Source organism: Panthera pardus, unplaced genomic scaffold (genome assembly GCF_024362965.1).
Source record: "Panthera pardus isolate Hobbes unplaced genomic scaffold, ASM2436296v1 HiC_scaffold_17, whole genome shotgun sequence".
In the NCBI taxonomy this organism is placed as follows: domain Eukaryota; kingdom Metazoa; phylum Chordata; class Mammalia; order Carnivora; family Felidae; genus Panthera; species Panthera pardus.
The window spans coordinates 3287681-3304556 of record NW_026526732.1 but is presented as its reverse complement, the minus strand read 5'-3'; the positions used below and the strand labels follow the sequence as shown (position 1 = coordinate 3304556).

General features: G+C 51.9%; 1 protein-coding gene across 2 annotated transcripts in view; it reads right to left on the bottom strand.

Annotated features, from left to right (window-relative positions):
- PDE10A (phosphodiesterase 10A) overlaps positions 1–16183 on the bottom strand; it is a 599454-nt gene extending 583271 nt beyond the window's left edge. Inside the window, exon 1 of one of the 2 annotated variants that reach the window (XM_019412750.2) lies at positions 15586–16183. Coding sequence is in view for 1 of the 2 variants with exons in the window: in XM_019412748.2 (XP_019268293.1) it covers positions 14296–14404 (109 nt within the window). In the remaining variant the exon portion in view is untranslated. Of the gene's footprint in view, positions 1–14295; positions 14725–15585 lie in introns of those variants that run through there. The other variant, XM_019412748.2, reaches the window with a different exon arrangement.
- Positions 16184–16876: the final 693 nt, after the last annotated feature.

Below are 16876 nucleotides of genomic sequence, written 5' to 3'. Positions count from 1 at the left end.
TAATGCATCTAAAATATTCACAACTAAAAAAACGTCAAGCCAGCTCTACTGGAGTGACACCAGGATTTACCACGAGACTAGCGGTGACCCCTCCCTCTCGTCACCAAAGACGCATAGCACACTTAGGTGCCAGCCGTGCTGGGCACGAGGGATCCACAACTGTGCAAGACACGGTCCCTATGATCAAGCGGTGCCCAGTTCGGAAGGGGGGCGGCCTTGTACGCAAATAATCACTAGACAGATGTGCGAATGAAATAACAGCTCAAGTATTTCTTCGGCATCTGTTTTGTTGTGGACACGCAGATCAACACACGCAATCAGCAGAGGAATGTATTAGGAACGCTGGTAAGACGTAGGAAGGACTGGGAAACAGAGGGAACACTTTGTAAAGGGGAGGCTGTTTTGCGGGAGAGACAGAGGCGGCGGGACAGAGACGTGGCGCCAGCGCCCGGGGGGTCTGGGACGTGTGACTGGGACGCAGGCGGTCAGCGAGGAGGTGGGGGAGGGGGGCGGATGAAGGACCCGTTTGCCGAACTCGACCCCGGAGACCGGCCACCGCAGGGTTCACGAGGGCACCCTACGGACGGGCTTTATTTGAGAACGCCCTGTCCGGCCGTGCAGAGTGCGGACAAGAAGCGGGTGCACCCGGGCTGGGACCCGAGTCTTCCGGGTGAGAGAGGATGAGGGACAGAACTAGGGCGGCAGCAGCGGGGACGGTGTAAGTGCCCAGAGGAGGGAGGTGCCGAGGAGGCAGAACTTACACGATCGTCACGAAGAGGGACGACCCGAGGTTTCTGGGCTGGGCGGCTCGGTGAATGGAGTGGGGGCTGCAGCTGCTCTGGGCAGACACAAGGTAAACGGCGGAGTGCGCGGCACAAAGGCGGGTGCAGGTGTAGGGGACCGACCGTGGGAGCGCGGCGCTGCGTGGCGCTCTGGAGGCAGCTCCCGCAGGTGTATCAAAACGGAAGCGGGGCGGCTCCCTGGTCTGGAGCCCAACTTTCCTCTGGGGTTGCGCACTCCGTGACATCGCAGAGACACGAGAGGCAGAAGAAAGAGAAACGTCAGGGGCGTTTTCCCCGAGAAACGACGCCTCTGTTTTAAGGGTCGGGCCCGGGCTCCAGCTCTGCCCGGGAGAAAGCCCAGAGATCTCGCTCTCTGATCAGCTGGTACGCACTTGTGCACAGGTGAAATGACGAAGGATCCCTGGGTTTCCTTAAATGGGTAAACGGGTGGGTGGCTGTTTTCTCCACAAAGTCTGTCCCCTCCTAGGTGTCACGATAGCATTCCCCGAAATCCTGCTCTGCTCACCTCCCCCAAATATGTAACGTGTATGTGAGTGTCAAACACGCCAAAGGGAATCCGGGCACAGACGCTTAGCGGTCCGGGCACCCAACACGGAAATCCCAGGTCAGAGGACCCTGTGGGAAAAGAGAACAGCAGTCACCCAAAAGCTATGGGAAAGTAGCACAGAACGACCGAAACAAAGTGGGCTGATCTGTGCCAATGTCCCTCATCCGACGGAAATGACGGAGAAGGAGCAGCAGACGTGTGCTCTGAAGAAGGCATCGGAGACACACGCAAGGCAAAGATGACTCACCAAGAGGCGTGACAGTCGCGGGGGGATTTACAGGGTGTACGAGCATGAAAACCAGGCTTCCATAAAACAAAAGCACACTCGTATTTTATAAAACATCCAGATCCAAGCCAATCCGGGCACATGGGACGGAGTCATTCCCCGTGATGAAGCATACGCAGAAAGCCTTATTAACACGCCCAGACGACAGCAAGATCTGTCACATGACCCTCTGCCACGGTGGCCGTTTCCTACCCAAAGACCTCTGCAGAAAATGGGTCAAAGATACCGATAACTTTTTGGCCAAGGAAGAGCAGAATCAGACGCGCCACGCCAAGGTGTCCACCGTGGTGAGGTGTCGTGGCAGACAGGGAGAGAGGGACCGAGTCGCAGGGATTGTCTAGGTCACCTGGCCTGACCAGGTGGCGTGGGAAACCTCAGTCATACCTAATCGGGGGCTTCCTTGTGAACGAGGAGCTTTAAAACGTTTTGAAGCAAGGGGGCACCTGTGGGGCTCAGTCAGTTGAGCGCCCGACTTCATAATCTCACGGTTCGTGCGTTCAAGCCACGCATCGGGCTCTGTGCTGATGGCTCAGAGCCTGGCACCTGCTTTCGATTTTGTGCCCCCCTCTCTCTCTGCCCCACCCTCGCTCATGCTCTGTCTCTCTCTGTCTCAAAAATAAATAAACGTTAAAAAACATTTTTAAGTGTTTTGAAGCGATTGAAAGACCAAAAGTAAAAACTCATCTGAATATATGCATCAGAAGTAGAAAGTCACTTGACAAAAAGTCTACCTCCAACGTCCACTCTCGATGAAACTGTTAACAGAAGCCCTGAGGCGAAGCTGGGGAAGGAGGTGAAGCCCAGGGTGTGAACGGAGTTTTACGGTCCGTGGGAATCCCGCTCACGGTTGGATACAGGTGTGTGATGTGATCGGGTTTGCATTTAGGAATAATCACCCCGATGAGGTTTCCCTGTCTCTACCCAAAGGCCAGCAACCGGGTCTGTGCGAAAACAAAAGACGCCTCCCCACAGAGTCTTTATCAGCATTTTTTAATGACATTCTGGAAGAATCAGGCAGCGCAGTCAGATGAGGAAGATAAAGGTATCACACGTGGGAAGGAAAGCTCAAATCACCATTATTTGTAACTGACTACCTGGGACGCTCGAAAAAATAATCTGAAGAACAAATATAAACGACACAAGAGTCAGCAAGGTAGCGGAGCACAAAATCAGCAAATATCCTTCGTCCCTCTCCATCTTTCTCTTCCTTTTCTCACTCCTGAATAATTCAGTCCTCAGGCTGTTCGACGGGGCCAGACAGGCAGCTCGGCCAAGGCCAAGGGCAGCGCTGTGCTGGACTGGATCTTCGAGGTGCAGCCAGGATGTGTGGCGCGTGTCCCCACGGGGAAGCGAGGGCAGCAGTGAGGGGAGAAAATAATCAGCTAGCATGGGTGTAGATACAGCCAGCAGGGTGTCTCGCTATCAGAGAAGAGAGCAGGAAAGGAAAACTCGAGAATGAGCCCTGAAACAGTGGTTTGGAACGGAAGTGTTGGTAAGAACTCCCGGTTCTGAATACAGATAAACATAGGAAAGACTACAGATGCGAACGTGTTTATACATGTGTGTATGTCTCAGTCTCTCTACATAGCGAGATACAGAGAAAGAGATCAAGATGTGAGGTGGACGTGTGTGTGCCCAAAGGCACAGAGGTGACCTTGAAGCAGCCTGCGCTAGCCAAACCTAGGACGACGTGAGCTTCAAAATAATAATGGCTGTAATGCATGATAACCTGTAAGAGACCAAGACTTCAAACTCATGTATATCAACAAGTGAATGAGTGGAAAAGGAAGGAGTTTGAAAAGGAAAAGAGTATTTGCAGGATCGAAGGACCTTCCCACAATTCCTTACTGCTCAGAATGGAAGGGGAGGGGGGATGCGGAACTTTCCGACAGAGAAAACTGGAACACGCTACCCTAAAACAAGAGATCGAGCGGTCAAGGTGGACGTCGTCAGTTACAGGGTAAATCTAATTCCGGGGCCACCTGTCAAAACACAGTAAGAGGAGCACAGCATAGTTTCTGTGATATTCCTCCTGGCAGGGCGGAGCCCGGATCTACCATGAGCACACATCAGAACGAACTCAAACCAAGAGACATTCTGCAAAACACCTTACTCGTTATCTTTAAAAACACCAAGGCAGGGCGCCTGGGTGGCTCAGTCCGTTGAGCGTCTGAGTTCAGCTCAGCTCATGATCTCCTGGTTCGCGAGTTCGAGCCCCACGTCGGGCTCTGTGCTGACAGCTCAGAGCCTAGAGCCTGCTTCCTATTCTGTGTCTCCCTCTCTCTCTGTCCCTCCACCACTCGTGCTCTGTCTGTCTCTCTCAAAAACTAAATAAACATAAAAAAGAAAATTTTAAACACCAAAGCGATAAAAGTCTTTCCAACAGCTCCAGACTGAAGGAGACTAAAGAAAAGACAATTGCACAGGTAGGTCTGGACCTGACCCTTTGCTATTAAGGATATTATTAGAACTGCTGGAAAACGTGAGCGGGGTCTGGAGGTTAGATGGCAATGAGAGACCAATGTTTGGTTCTAGTCTTTGATGGTTGTATCGCATTCGTGTAAAAGCAAGCCCTGGTTTGTAGAAAGTGCACACTAAAATGGTCAGGATGATGGTTCCGGTTAAAGAAAGCCTTTCTACTGTACTTCAACTTTTCTATAAGTTTGAGATCGTGTCAAGATTTAAAAAGCAGTTTATAGGGGCACCCGGGTGACTCAGTCGGCTAAGCGTCAGACTCTTGATTTCGGCTCAGGTCATGGACTCAAAGTTCCTGGGATCGAGCCCCGAGTTGGGCTCTGTGCTGATCCCGAGGACCCTGCTTGGGATTCTCTCTCTCTCTGTCTCTCTCTGCCCCTGCCCTGCTCTCATGCGCGCGCACACACTCTTTCTCTCAAAATAAATAAATAAACATTGAAAAACATCAAAAGCGGTTTATAAAAATAGCATTCGCCACACACAAGAAACTAGTCTAAAAAAATTAATGGGAAAAATAATTCCATTTATAAGAGCATACTTAAGAATAAATTTAGAGGAAACAGGCAGGATCTATATGAAGCAAAGTGGAAAATACTACTAGCTGCCAAAAAAGCAGACATTTTAAATTATATACCTTTTGTGTCTTTCCAATTTTTACAAATTACATTTACTTTTTATTCAACAGCAAATTTTAGGGGTGCCTGGATGTCTCAGTCGGTGAAGCGTCTGACTTTGGCTCAGGTCATGATTTCACAGTTCGTGGGTTGGAGCCCCATGGGGGGCTCTGTGCTGACAGCTCGGAGCCTGGAGCCTGCTTCAGATTCTGTGTGTGTGTCTCTCTCTGCCCCTCCCCTGGCTCATGCTCTCTCTCTCTCTCTCTCTCTCTCCCCCTAAAAAATAAATAAATATTTTAAAAAATAAAAAAAAAAATTTAAAAATTACAGCAACAAACATAGCATGTGGAAGCAAATATGGCCGGAGCAAGAATTTTCAGCGGGCCCGGCTTCAGGGAGGGCTGGTCTGAAAACATCTCTTCTAAATAAAGGGGAAAAGTTGCACGGGATTGGACTCTGGCTGTTAAATCCAAATGCTGGTACATGAGCCACGGCTCCTCACTGCCTCCTGAACATGTCAAGATGACTCAACTCAACCAAGCCTTCGAGAAATGGATCGCTCCCTTCTAGAAGACTCTATAACCCTTTGGATGGCTTCCATGTGACTGCTCACTTAAGGGCTGGTGTTACACATTCTTATCTTCCTGTAAAGACTGAAAATTCCTTAAGGGCTGGGAAAAATGCTCCCCTGGCCACCAGTAGCCAGGGGGGGTGGTACTTTGTGCACAGGAGGCATGAGACTGTGTGACAGTGAACTCGTTCTCTTTTCCCTCTCTCGATCCGAACTCACACCCAGATTGTTACTGGGGCCTCATCAGTTAAGAACCAAGTGGGGTGGAAAGGGAGTAAAACACCAGTAATGTACTGCCTCTAAGTTTTAAAAAGAGAGCTAGAAAGTCTCAATCATCAGACCCGGGTTCTGACAACCACGGCTGTTCCACACATTTCCAAAGATTATTTGGCATTAATTTCTGCAGATTGGCGTGTGTGGGCAGCCACAAAGCTTTTATTTATTTCATTATTTTACCTCTTTACCTATCAAACCTAGACTAGCCAGATTTCGGCACTTGAAGTGGAAAAGTAAAGAACTGTATGTACCCACTGCATTTAACTTGAAACATTTTAAAGCATGAAATAACAAGTGATCCCTGAAAATGTACCCATGGCATAAATACCGGGGGCTAAAGTCCAGCCTCCTGGGGTTTGAGGGGGTGAAAACCTACGCTCTGTATCAGTGGAAGCCTAAAGGACTCTCACTTGAAAAAAATAAAAGGTAAATACTCCCCAAGCACATATAGATTGAGAACCAGATGTGACAAGTTTTCAAGAGCACAGAAACGGTTTTAGAGAGGACAGTGTGCCTTTCGCTCCGCGGTGGACGGTGAAGCTGTTTTTGCTCCTCGGGGAATCGAGGACTCTGGCTCCCGGTGGGGACTGACACCTGCCTGGGGGGGAAGGGTTCACACCGACTGCTCCGATCCGCCCCGGACCTTCTCATCTGTCTTCCTGGTTCCTTTCCTCCTCCCTCTCCCCGTGCTGGGTTCCAACGCGTGGGTTCCTGTCTCAGACGTTAACGTAAAGTGATTCGCCGTCTACCTACTTTGTGCCCATCCCTGGAAGAAAAGCAGGAATGATGAGTTGATCGGGCTCTTAATATATACACTCTTTTCAATCTAGCTGGGGAGCCACGGCCTCACACGGAAACCTTCGATGCACGATCTCGGAGCCGCCCTGGAAGTGGCTCGGGGCAGGGCTGCCTGGGTCAGGGATGTGACAGACCAGGGGGGGCAGAGGCCTCGTAGGTGCCGCCCCGTTAACGCGTTCCCAAAGCACAGGGCCCTCCGGGTCACAACCCTTCGTCCAAAGAGACTTGCTTTAATTTACTGTTTTTCACCAAGAGGCCACAACAATTCTGGAGCTGTGGGACCGCTGTCACCAAGAGAGCTGCCAAATACGGTCTAGACCAGGATTTTGTTCCTTTTTCAACTCCTAGGAGGAAACGGATTTTTACAATAGACCAAATATACACACAGGCCACTAAATAATACCTGCCCATTCTGCTGGACCCTCTAGCTCTCCTTGTCCTTCCCTTCCCCTCCCTCCCCTCCCCCTCCTCCCCCTCTCCTCCCCTCCCCTTCCTTTTCCCCACTTCCCCATCCCCTTCTGCCCCCCCCTCCTCTCCCTTGACCTCTCCCCCATTCCATCGTTTTTACAAATCTGGTTGGGATTCACTAAAAACAGGTTTCATGACTCCCAAGTAGGTTACTACCCACCATCTGAGAAACACTGGGTGAGGGCAGAGGACAGGCTGATGACGGGGTGGGGAGAAGACCCATCATCGCCAGGAATGCCCGCATGCGTGTGGAATGACTCGGCATTGCTTATTTGCAAACATAGCACCCCGGTTCTCCATGCAAGGTGCTTGTTCTTTATCGTAATCCCTCCTCTTGGCTATCCGGTCAATTCCCTTCTTCGGTAACACGACAACATTTCTTGACAAAACTTAAGCATGCTTGCCTATGTATTATCTGCCTCGTAAAGAAGTCATCGAAGCAAAACAAGTTCTGATATTTTCTATCACCTCCAGCGCACTATTTGATTCAGCCTATTACATTTTTAATTAATTCTTAAATAACGTTATAAAGGTTTACGGCAATTTTGAAATTGCTTTCCCACGCCGTGTATAGACCATCACTAGTAATTCGTGCAGACCGGCTCATCAGTGCACATTCGTAAGGTTTTGTTTCTTCGCGTTGCCCCCCCGGCCCCCCGTGCATACATATTTGCCAAGTGATAACTTATCACTCTACTGACTGCACCGTGTGTATGAAGCGTTTCCCTCTTCTCTAGAATCTTTCAGGCCAATGGAAGGAAGAAGCGTCTGAACACTACTGAACCGGTCCCCAAGCCACACGGGACGTGGGCGGCGCCTGGGACCCCACCGGAGCTCCAGACTCAGGAGGGGAAGGTGCCACCACTGGGGGAGATGGCCCTGGCCTCGCGGAGGAGACAGAAACTCCGAGGGGATCCACGGATGCTTCAAGTTGCCACAGAGAGACACCGAGCGGAGAAAGGAGCCCTCAGAAGAGGAAGCTTCGTAAGCACTCTTGGAAGGTACTTGTCCTCTTAGCGGCAAGGTGCGGTACCCGGAAGGCAGGAATGAGGTGAACGCAGATATTAAGGCCTCCCTGTGCGTCGCTATTGTGAGTTGACAAACCACGGGCTCCTCCATGATCTCCCTGGGTCTCCTTTAGGACACCAGTGGGACCGACCTTCAAGCCAAAGGAGAATGTTTGTGCCTAATTCTACTAGAGAACCAAAGCAGTGCTGGTGATTTCCTGCTGGGAGAAGGGGCAGGGGTAGGGGTGGCTGTCCTGTTTGATGCACCATCTCGTGTCCTGCCCTCTTAGAGAAAGAGACCCCACCCGTCTCACTGTGCAAGAATGAGGAATTCCATCTCCGGGCTACTTCCTATTTTGGCTGGGCCAGCAGGCTCTCTGCTCTGGGGCGTAGGATCTCACCTGGCCTTGGCCTCGTTATCTGGAGGAACGGGTGATGCAGGAGCCAAGTCCAAGGCTGTGGGCCCCACCCCTCTCCCCGTGACTGTCCCTCAAGTCCGTGTGCGGTTCCAGAACCTTCCTGAAAACCCCTTGCTCCGTACTTCCTCCTCTTAGGATTTCACCACCTGTGCCTGCGAGGAGCCTCAAGGGAGAGCTGAGGGCACGGAGTCCATCTAGGGGCTCCCCTAAAAGTCCTCCTTCGCCTCTTTCTGTAATACATTTTGTGCATCCTACATCCGCAGAAAAGTTCCATTAAAAAGGGAGTGCAATCATTCATCTACACATTCATTCAGCAAATATTTCAGAGCACTGAACGTTGCCAGGCTTTATTCTATCTTCTAGAAGTACACTGTAAAAAACAAACAAACAAGCAAACAAACAAACAAAACCTTCTACCTTTATGAAAAACACATTTTCCTAGGGAGAGACAGGCAGGCCATAAAAAAAAAAAAAGTGAGCAAAATAAGAAAACTTCAGAGAGCATTTTGTCCTAGGACTTAAACATCTCATCGCCCAGTGATGACCCTGACCCTAACCCCAAGGTCATGCCCATTCTCAACGACCCTGTATGGCCAGCACTTAGCACAGGCCCAGTGCTAAATCCGAAGATGTCTGACAAACAGAATAAAATGGGATAAAATACACAGTAGCAGGCACATTGGATAATCCTTGTTGATTTTCTTTCTTCTGATGAAAGTCTAACCCTATTTTCAACGGCTTAGCACGCGCGTGAGGCTGGCCCCAGCGTCACTCTCAGTGACTCCATGAAATCCTGCCATTGGCAGAATTTCAATGCCACTTTGAAATTCCTTTGCATTGCATTTCAGACAACTAAATAGCAGTGACTTCAGAAACCTGACGATCAGACAGAAAATAACAAAAACTGGAGGAAATGGGCAAGAAAAGAGCTTAATATTAAGCAGCGGGTAGGACAGATGACCACACTAACAGTTGACAGAGGACATTCCTGGGATGTTACAACAAATCACTCTTCCCCCTATTCTCCGGACGTTCATAATGAAGTTACACAACACTTACGCTCTATAAGCCATTGTTGTTTATGCATGTGAATTACCGCTTTTATCATTGCACAGCCTCCTTTGTGAGTTACCACTGAGTCCGGAGTCGGTACAATTTGTCCATTTCTTCACACAACCATAACCAAAGTCTTAGAGGTCTGACCCCCACCCCCCAGGGTCATCCAATTCAACCTTCCAAAGTTAGGAGGAGGAAACAGACACGTGTCTGTTTCCAGACACGTGTAATTTCCTTTCTGGCCCAACTGTGAGAACTGACTCTTGGGACTCCACTCTGCACCCTTGAACATCCCTTTCCCCGACTCCCCTCTCTCCTGCATCCTCTGTGGCATCCTCTGTGGCACCGCCTGCACCACACTGGCCTCTCTGCTGGGAGCCAGAGAAACTAACAGAACTGAAAAGTCGTCTCAGCTGTCGCTCTTTGCTATCAAACGTCTGTAAGAATGTTCTTTAACATCAATTCTTGGTCCAGAGGTCATAACCACTTCTTTTTTACTAATGATTATAAATCACCCTTTAAGAGAGTTTTTCTCATAATGAGACAGTCTCATCAATTATTTTTTAGAAATTGATCTGTTAGGAAAAAAGTCATTCCAACTAGTTTTGGGGGTCATGGAGATGCAAGGCAGCTACCAACCTAGATGTTTATTTACCTTCTGAGTTTTAGAGCCACAGAATTGATAATACTCCCCCTGCCTCCAGTTCCAGATGCCCCCCCAAAACCCACGATCCATCAATGACACAGAGAAGCCATAAAACCCGAATGCCATTGTGATGTCAAAAAGGTACACAGAGGAAGTAACATGTTTGGTTCAGTCATTAACTCATCAGATGAAGGAATAGCTACCCGTAGATGGTTTCCCGCAGCTCAGGAAGTCTGGGGAGTGTAAAATATGAGTCGACCATAGTCCTGTGCAAACCTGCCCTGCTTCCCCTCTACACAGAGCCTCCCCCCCGCCCTTCAGGGGACTCTGCCGTGGCGGGAATCCGGAAAACTGTGCCAGATGGGGTCTTAACCAATTTCATCAAAAATAGAAACTACTTATTTTTAAAGGGAATGCAATAGTGAACAGTGGACATCATTTTCATCCAAATATCATCCTAAAAGAACAAAAGAGCAAAAACTACAAGACGAAACACTGCAGAACAATGAGGACGCAGACAGGAAGACAGACTCGGGGAGCCTACAGGGCCAGGAAGGTAGACTTCCCACCAGGACAAAGCTGGGCAAACAGGGCCTCCTGCTGTGTCTCAGGGCAGGGTGCCTGATGAAACAAACGTCCTGTGGTCAAACCAGTTTCTAAGCAGACAATAATTCCTCGGAAAGAAACTACCATAAAGAGAGTGCGAAGAGAGTGGGAAAGGAAGAGTATCCGCCCGTGGAATGAGATCAATCAATAAACTTATTCAGTGTTTTCATCAGAGACTCTTCCCGTGCAGCCTTCAACACAGCCATCATCTTCACAGCTAACTGAACAGGACGTGTTCTTGGATCGAAGTTCAGAGCAACGAAGAAAAGTACAGGGCGCCTGGGTGGCTCAGTCGGTTAGGCATCCAACTTCAGCTCAGGTCATGATCTCACGGTGCGTGGGTTCAAGCCCCTGGGTCGCGCTCTATGCTGACTGCTCAGAGCCTGGAGCCTGCTTCGGATTCTGGGTCTCCCTCTCTCTCTGACCCTCCCCCGTTCATACTCTGTCTCTCTCTGTCTTAAAAATAAATAAACGTTAAAAAAAATTTTTTTTAAAAGAAAAGAAAAGTACAAGCACAGTAAAACAAAAACTGTGGGCTGGCACTGTCTACCGGCACACCAAACTTCTCTTAGTTGGAAAGACAAAACTTTACAAAGTTAACATTTTATGCAAATATCTTTCATCAGTATAATCCGAACACGTGTTGGACACAGGGCCAGCTGGGATCCACGAGAGGACTATATCCTGACCGTGATTTTACGTGCGTGCGTGCACACACACACACACACGCCAGGCACATGTGCGTGCGAGTGCACACGCATGCATGCATGTCAAATAATTTCAACGGGCATCCAAAGAAATGTTCAGCCAACGCTAGGACAATGCACTTCCTTCTCCTGTTTACTCAGCTAAATGAAATAGGATGGTGCGATCACAGTCAGGGAGAAAACCAAAGCCTTCCATGTGCCTTCACCATGACCCATTTACGACCTTGCCTGCATCCCCATAAGGAATCTCCTTTCGAGACACTATCAAGGGGGCAGGAGCCATTCAAACACAACAACCGGGAAATACCCACACCTCCCAGCCAGGCCTGGGAACCGTGTGCACCTGGCATAGACCGGTGAGAGGTGAGGGCATGAAAAGGCACAATGGATCTTTGTTCCTCCATTCCAAGGTCCCACCACACTCTCTCCAGGTAGCCTGCGGGCTTATCAGCTATTTAAAACTTTGGATCAATGCACCCTGCTGGCAGATGGTCTTATAATCCATGCCTACCACCGGAATTTAATTTCCAATCGCCTTAACTTACTACATGCTATATCATACGCTTTCAATGGTTAAAATGAACAAACACATTGGCCTTCCGAGTTGTGGAAACTTTTAACAGAAGCCCCTTCTGATAGTCAAGGCCAGCAAGACGGATGTAAATATTTTTCTCTGTTCTTCCGTGTGCATACTGTCAACTTTGGCCAAGAGGTCCAAAGGAGAAGACAAGAACAGCACTGAGTGCAGAGGTAGAGGCCAGCCGGTTCCTTAACCACGGGGGTGAGGGTCTTTGCACATTTCAGCGCACGCGCATAACGTGTGGCTCACACCGGTTTTCTCCCGGCCTCCCCGTCTCCCACTGTCAAGGTGCGCACAGCCATAAACTCTACCATATATGCAGAAGATATGTTTCCCCCACCTGGGGCGTGTGCCCCGGCTACCATTTCCCAAAGAAACGCACTCACAATAATACAGTGGTTGAGTGTTTACGCTCTTAATGGTTTCTACAGTTACATACTCGCAGGCAATTATCAAGTGGCATTTTTTATTTGCCAAATACAAAGGATACGGTGAAATCATGAGAGATTTTTAAGCCCTAAAACAAAACCAATCTGTAGAACAGGTCATTCCAAAATTATTATAATCTCCGAGTAACATGGATGTAGTAGGTACGTTCTGTTCCCGGTCCCGACCTGCAAAATATTCCCCGCAAAGGAATGTAGAAATGATTTGCTGTTGGTACAGGACCTCCACAGCCTACCTTTTTAAATGCTAAAACCATGCGTCTCAACAAAAAAAGACGAGACGTGTCTGTTAAGATACAACTCGTATTTCTTTTACAACTGGAAGACATGTATTCGTCAAATATTAAACCGCTGTAAAATGCCCCCATGTTGTTATTTGCCATGATAATGATGTCATTTCCCATGGACGTCACTAGCAGCTTCACCAGAAGAACATGCTATGTATCTTTGAGAGTAACCCTCAGGTCAAACCCGGATGCTGGGGACACAGCTGATGAATCTGTCAGATACTCAAGGTGATACCAAATTATTCTCCTCAAAGCCGGAAAACCACCGACCATTCAGATCCAGTCATTTGCAATATTTGCATTTCTTACCAAATGCCAGTTTTCCAGCAAAACGAATGTAAGAAATGTACTGACTTTTGCTCTAAGGTCATAACTGAGCAAATAAAGTCAAAACATGGGCAGTCACGAAAATGCAACCCGTTTCCAGGTAAGCGGACAACAATATGCTCTCACCTATTTCTATTAAATCCCAGACGCACTGTCCAGGGATGGCCAAAACCCGACCTCTGCTTTAAAATGCACACAAGCCGTGCAAAAGGTTCCCAGTGGGCCCAGAGATTCAGGTCTCGTGCGCAGGAAGGACTTTGGTGACTCTGTGTTTCTTATGACGTCAAGGGAGAAGAGCCATCGACTCCCATCTTGGAGACACACGCCCATGTCTCCTGGTGCTCTGCTCAGACCCGAGCCTGCCGCCGACCAAGACCACAAAAGCTGAGTTCTGGAAAGCAAAGCCATCGCTCAAAACAACCCCTCCACCTGCCTCGATTCAGGTCACGCCCCCTGTCCTCTTCCACAGCTTAACAGACAGCAAAACATTTGCACCGGGGTCATTTTTCCTTTGTATTTTAATGACAGCCTAGACCGGGCTTGACTGGCTCCTTTGGGCCTACTTTTATTCAAATCCCCGATGCTTTCAGTGAAATAAAAGGTGTCTGTTTGGGTTTCTTTCCTGTGGGGACCAGACACCCAGGTATTACTTTTGTTTCCACAGGAAATTACCCTCTTCACTTTGTCCTTGCTATTATTCCAGGCAGAGGAGCACCCAACTGCTTTCATCACAACATCTCTCCTCGAAATCACAACACGTCACCCAATTTGCTTCAAACCTCCCCTCCAACTTCAGGAGAAGGCAGAGGGCCTGCCTGTGCAGGGGTGAGGATTCAGCATGACGCAACCCTCAGCCTGCCTGGATTGGAGAAGCATGGAAGAAGTCGACATCCTCCCTGCTGTCCCTCACCGGCCACAGACACTCGGGGACAGCCCTGGCACCCCACCCTCTCGACACAGGTGTCCAGCACAAGCAGCCACGCAGCCCATACGTCCACGGGACAGCCGGTCACACCAGCACCCACGACAGCAGGGCAGGCAGAGGACCTGGAAAGGGTCGGCAGCCCCCAACCCACACCTCCCCGGCCTCCTCCTGCTCCTCTCCCCTCCCACCCCTCCTTCCCTTGCTCTCCACAGAGCTTCAAGTTCTCCCAAATCTGGGTCTCCAGCACCGGCTGAATCAGCTCATCCCACCCTACCCCCAATTTCCTCAAGATACCAGTAAAATCCCATATGTGGGGAGAGAAGTCTACTCAAGTTGCCTTGACCCGGAAGGCTGTGCCGGAAAAGCTGGGCTAGAGCGTTTCGCAGAGGATCTCAACTCCTAGAGGCTTCCCGGCCGCCTCCTTCCCTCTCCTCCGCCCCCCTCCCCCTACCTTGCTCCGGGCTGCCTCGGCCCCCAGGCCGGGCACTGGGCTCCTCCTCTGGGCTCGGGGACTCTCCTCCACCTCCTCCACCCTCGAGGGCTTTGCGTTTCTTCGACATCTCTGCCTGGGACTGGGGCTTTGGGGGTTTCTTTCCTCACCCCGGGCCCTCCCCCCTCGGAGAGGAGAGCGAAGGTGGGGTTAGGTGGAGGGGAGCAAGCGCGACGGAAGGGGTGGGGAGTAGAGACCGGGGAGGGAGATGGAGGGCAGGGGAGGCAGGGGAGGCAGGGGAGGCAGGGGAGGCAGGGGAGGCAGGGGAGGCAGGGGAGGCAGGGACTGGCACACAGATCCCTCCGTTCAGCCGAGCAGCTCCACGTCTAGGGGGCTGTTGGCACCGGCCGGCTCTCTCCTTCCTCCTGCCTCTTCTTCTTTCCACTAGAAGGGTGAGCTGAGAGCGGAGGAGAGCTCAGCACCCAGAGAGGAGGGCTCCTCGGGGCCCCTCAGCTGATTTCTTCCTAATCTGGGAGGGGGAGGGGGGTTCCCTGTACTGGGACCCCTGGCCCTGTCCGTTCATGAAGGAGCAGGGGGAGGGGGGGTGGGAGGGGGGACACTGTTTGTGATATTTGGTGGGGGGTGCTTTCCGTGGACTGCAAGGAAAATTGGGTGGAATGAAGAAAATCAAATGCTGCAGGGTGCGATACAGTGATGCCTTCAGGTGCTAGAGGTTCCGAACCCTCCTCCCGATGACATCACGTAGGCTTTTGCGAAAGGGACTGGGGGGGGGGGGAGGTGGGGGGGGCAGAGGAGAGTGGCAGCAGAGGTGAGGGATGGAGAGAGGAGGAGGGGGATTTGCCCCCATCCAGAACTCCAGGGGGAAGCCAAGAAGGGAGGAAGGAAGGAAGGTGCTGGAACACCAGCAGCTCCTCTTGGCCGCTTCACCCGGCACCTGCCAGGCTGGCATCACGGGGCTGGAGGGCAGCCTCCGCGGGGAACTTGGAGCTGGAAACTCGGGCCAGGCAGTGGCCCGGAGGCAATCACTCAGCACCCAGAGTTGGCTGCAGTCTCACAGCCTTGAGTCTGGCTTCTACAGACTCAGGCTTCGTCCAACCCCCTCCCGCGAGCCACTCTCCTCCGGAGCAGCCCTGTTCCCAAACGACACGCTCGGGCCCCATCTCACTGACGAAGAGGATGGACGGAAATGATGGGGGGCGGGGGGGGGGGGAGAGTAGGGGAAAAGGTTCGAATGAAGTTTTTCCGGACTCCCAAGGGTTAAATAATAGGTAAAAGCAACTACCAACTTACCCGCCAAAGTGTGCTGAGGCGCGGACCTGGTCTCCGCTTCATTTCAAGTTCGTGCCTTTGAAAAAGGGAGAGGGAAAAGGTGGGGGTGGCGGCGCCAGCCGGCCAGGAGCGCGGCGGGTCCGGGGCTCCGACGAAAACTGCGCAAAACGAGTTGCCAGGCGAGGCCGGTGGCCCAAGTTCGGGACCTCTCCAAGAACGCTCGCTTCGGCTCCGCCAAGCAGGCATATTCCAAAGGCTTCGGGCACCCCGGCTTTCGCGCCGATCTTCTCAGAAAAGGGGGGACAACTCTAACCGGGGTGTCGCGGTCTTCTTTCCCTCCCTTCCATCTGGGGGTGTCGAGGGAAGCCGCGCTGAGCCCTCCAGGCGCCAAGGAGGACCGGTCCATCTCAGCCCATTCTCTCGGTGCTGCCGCAAGTTTGGACCCACACATCTATGCAGAACAGGAGTGCGAGTGTGCGCGCGTGTGTGTGCGTGTGTGTGTGCGCGCGCGCGTGTGCCAGCCCGTGTGCCGCGCACACTGGGCATCTGGGGGTGCATGTGCTCTCAGGAACGACTCTCCGCGGCTGCCTGGAACTTGGAGAGTTTTCCTTTAAGCCGGAGCCGCTGCTCGGACACCCCCCGCGTCCAACAGGAGGCGATGACGTCTGTAGCCTCGTTGCCAGACCGTCCCCAGGCTGCCGCTGCCTTCATTGACAGGAGCGGGCGCTCTCCGACGTCAGCAGCCGGACCTTTGGCAAGGCTGCTCCCGCGGAGACGGCTCCCACCCCCGCACCTGCCAGCCCGCCCCCGGGGGGGGGGGGCGGTAATGAAATCAAAGCCACCGGGGAGGGGGCCGGGGAGGCTCTGGGGCTGGGGGGCGGGGGACTCCGACCAGCCCTCTTTGTCCTGGAGCTCGGGAGTATATAAATAGTACTGTCTCCAGCCAGACTTGCACCCCTCTTGCACGCCCCCGCAGTGCCCCCCCCCCCCGCCCGGCCCCTTGTCACTTTGTATCTGGCTCGGCCTGGAGGGAGGCGGGGGAGGGGCGGGAGTGGAGGCAGACGCGGCTTCTCTCCCTCTCCCCATTCATAGATTCGGTGGCTGGCGTGTCAGGGCCGCCGCGGGGCTCAGGGAGTCGCAGTGAATGGACTAATGCCCGCGCGCGCGGGGACCTCCACTCGGCGAGGTCGTCGCCTCTGCAGGGGGCGCTGCTCCCACGCGGGGACAACCACCCTCGCCGCGGGGCGGGGGCGGGGGGGGGGGAGATCCCAAAGGACCACCCTTCAAAGGCCAGGGGCGCGGCCTGCCCTGC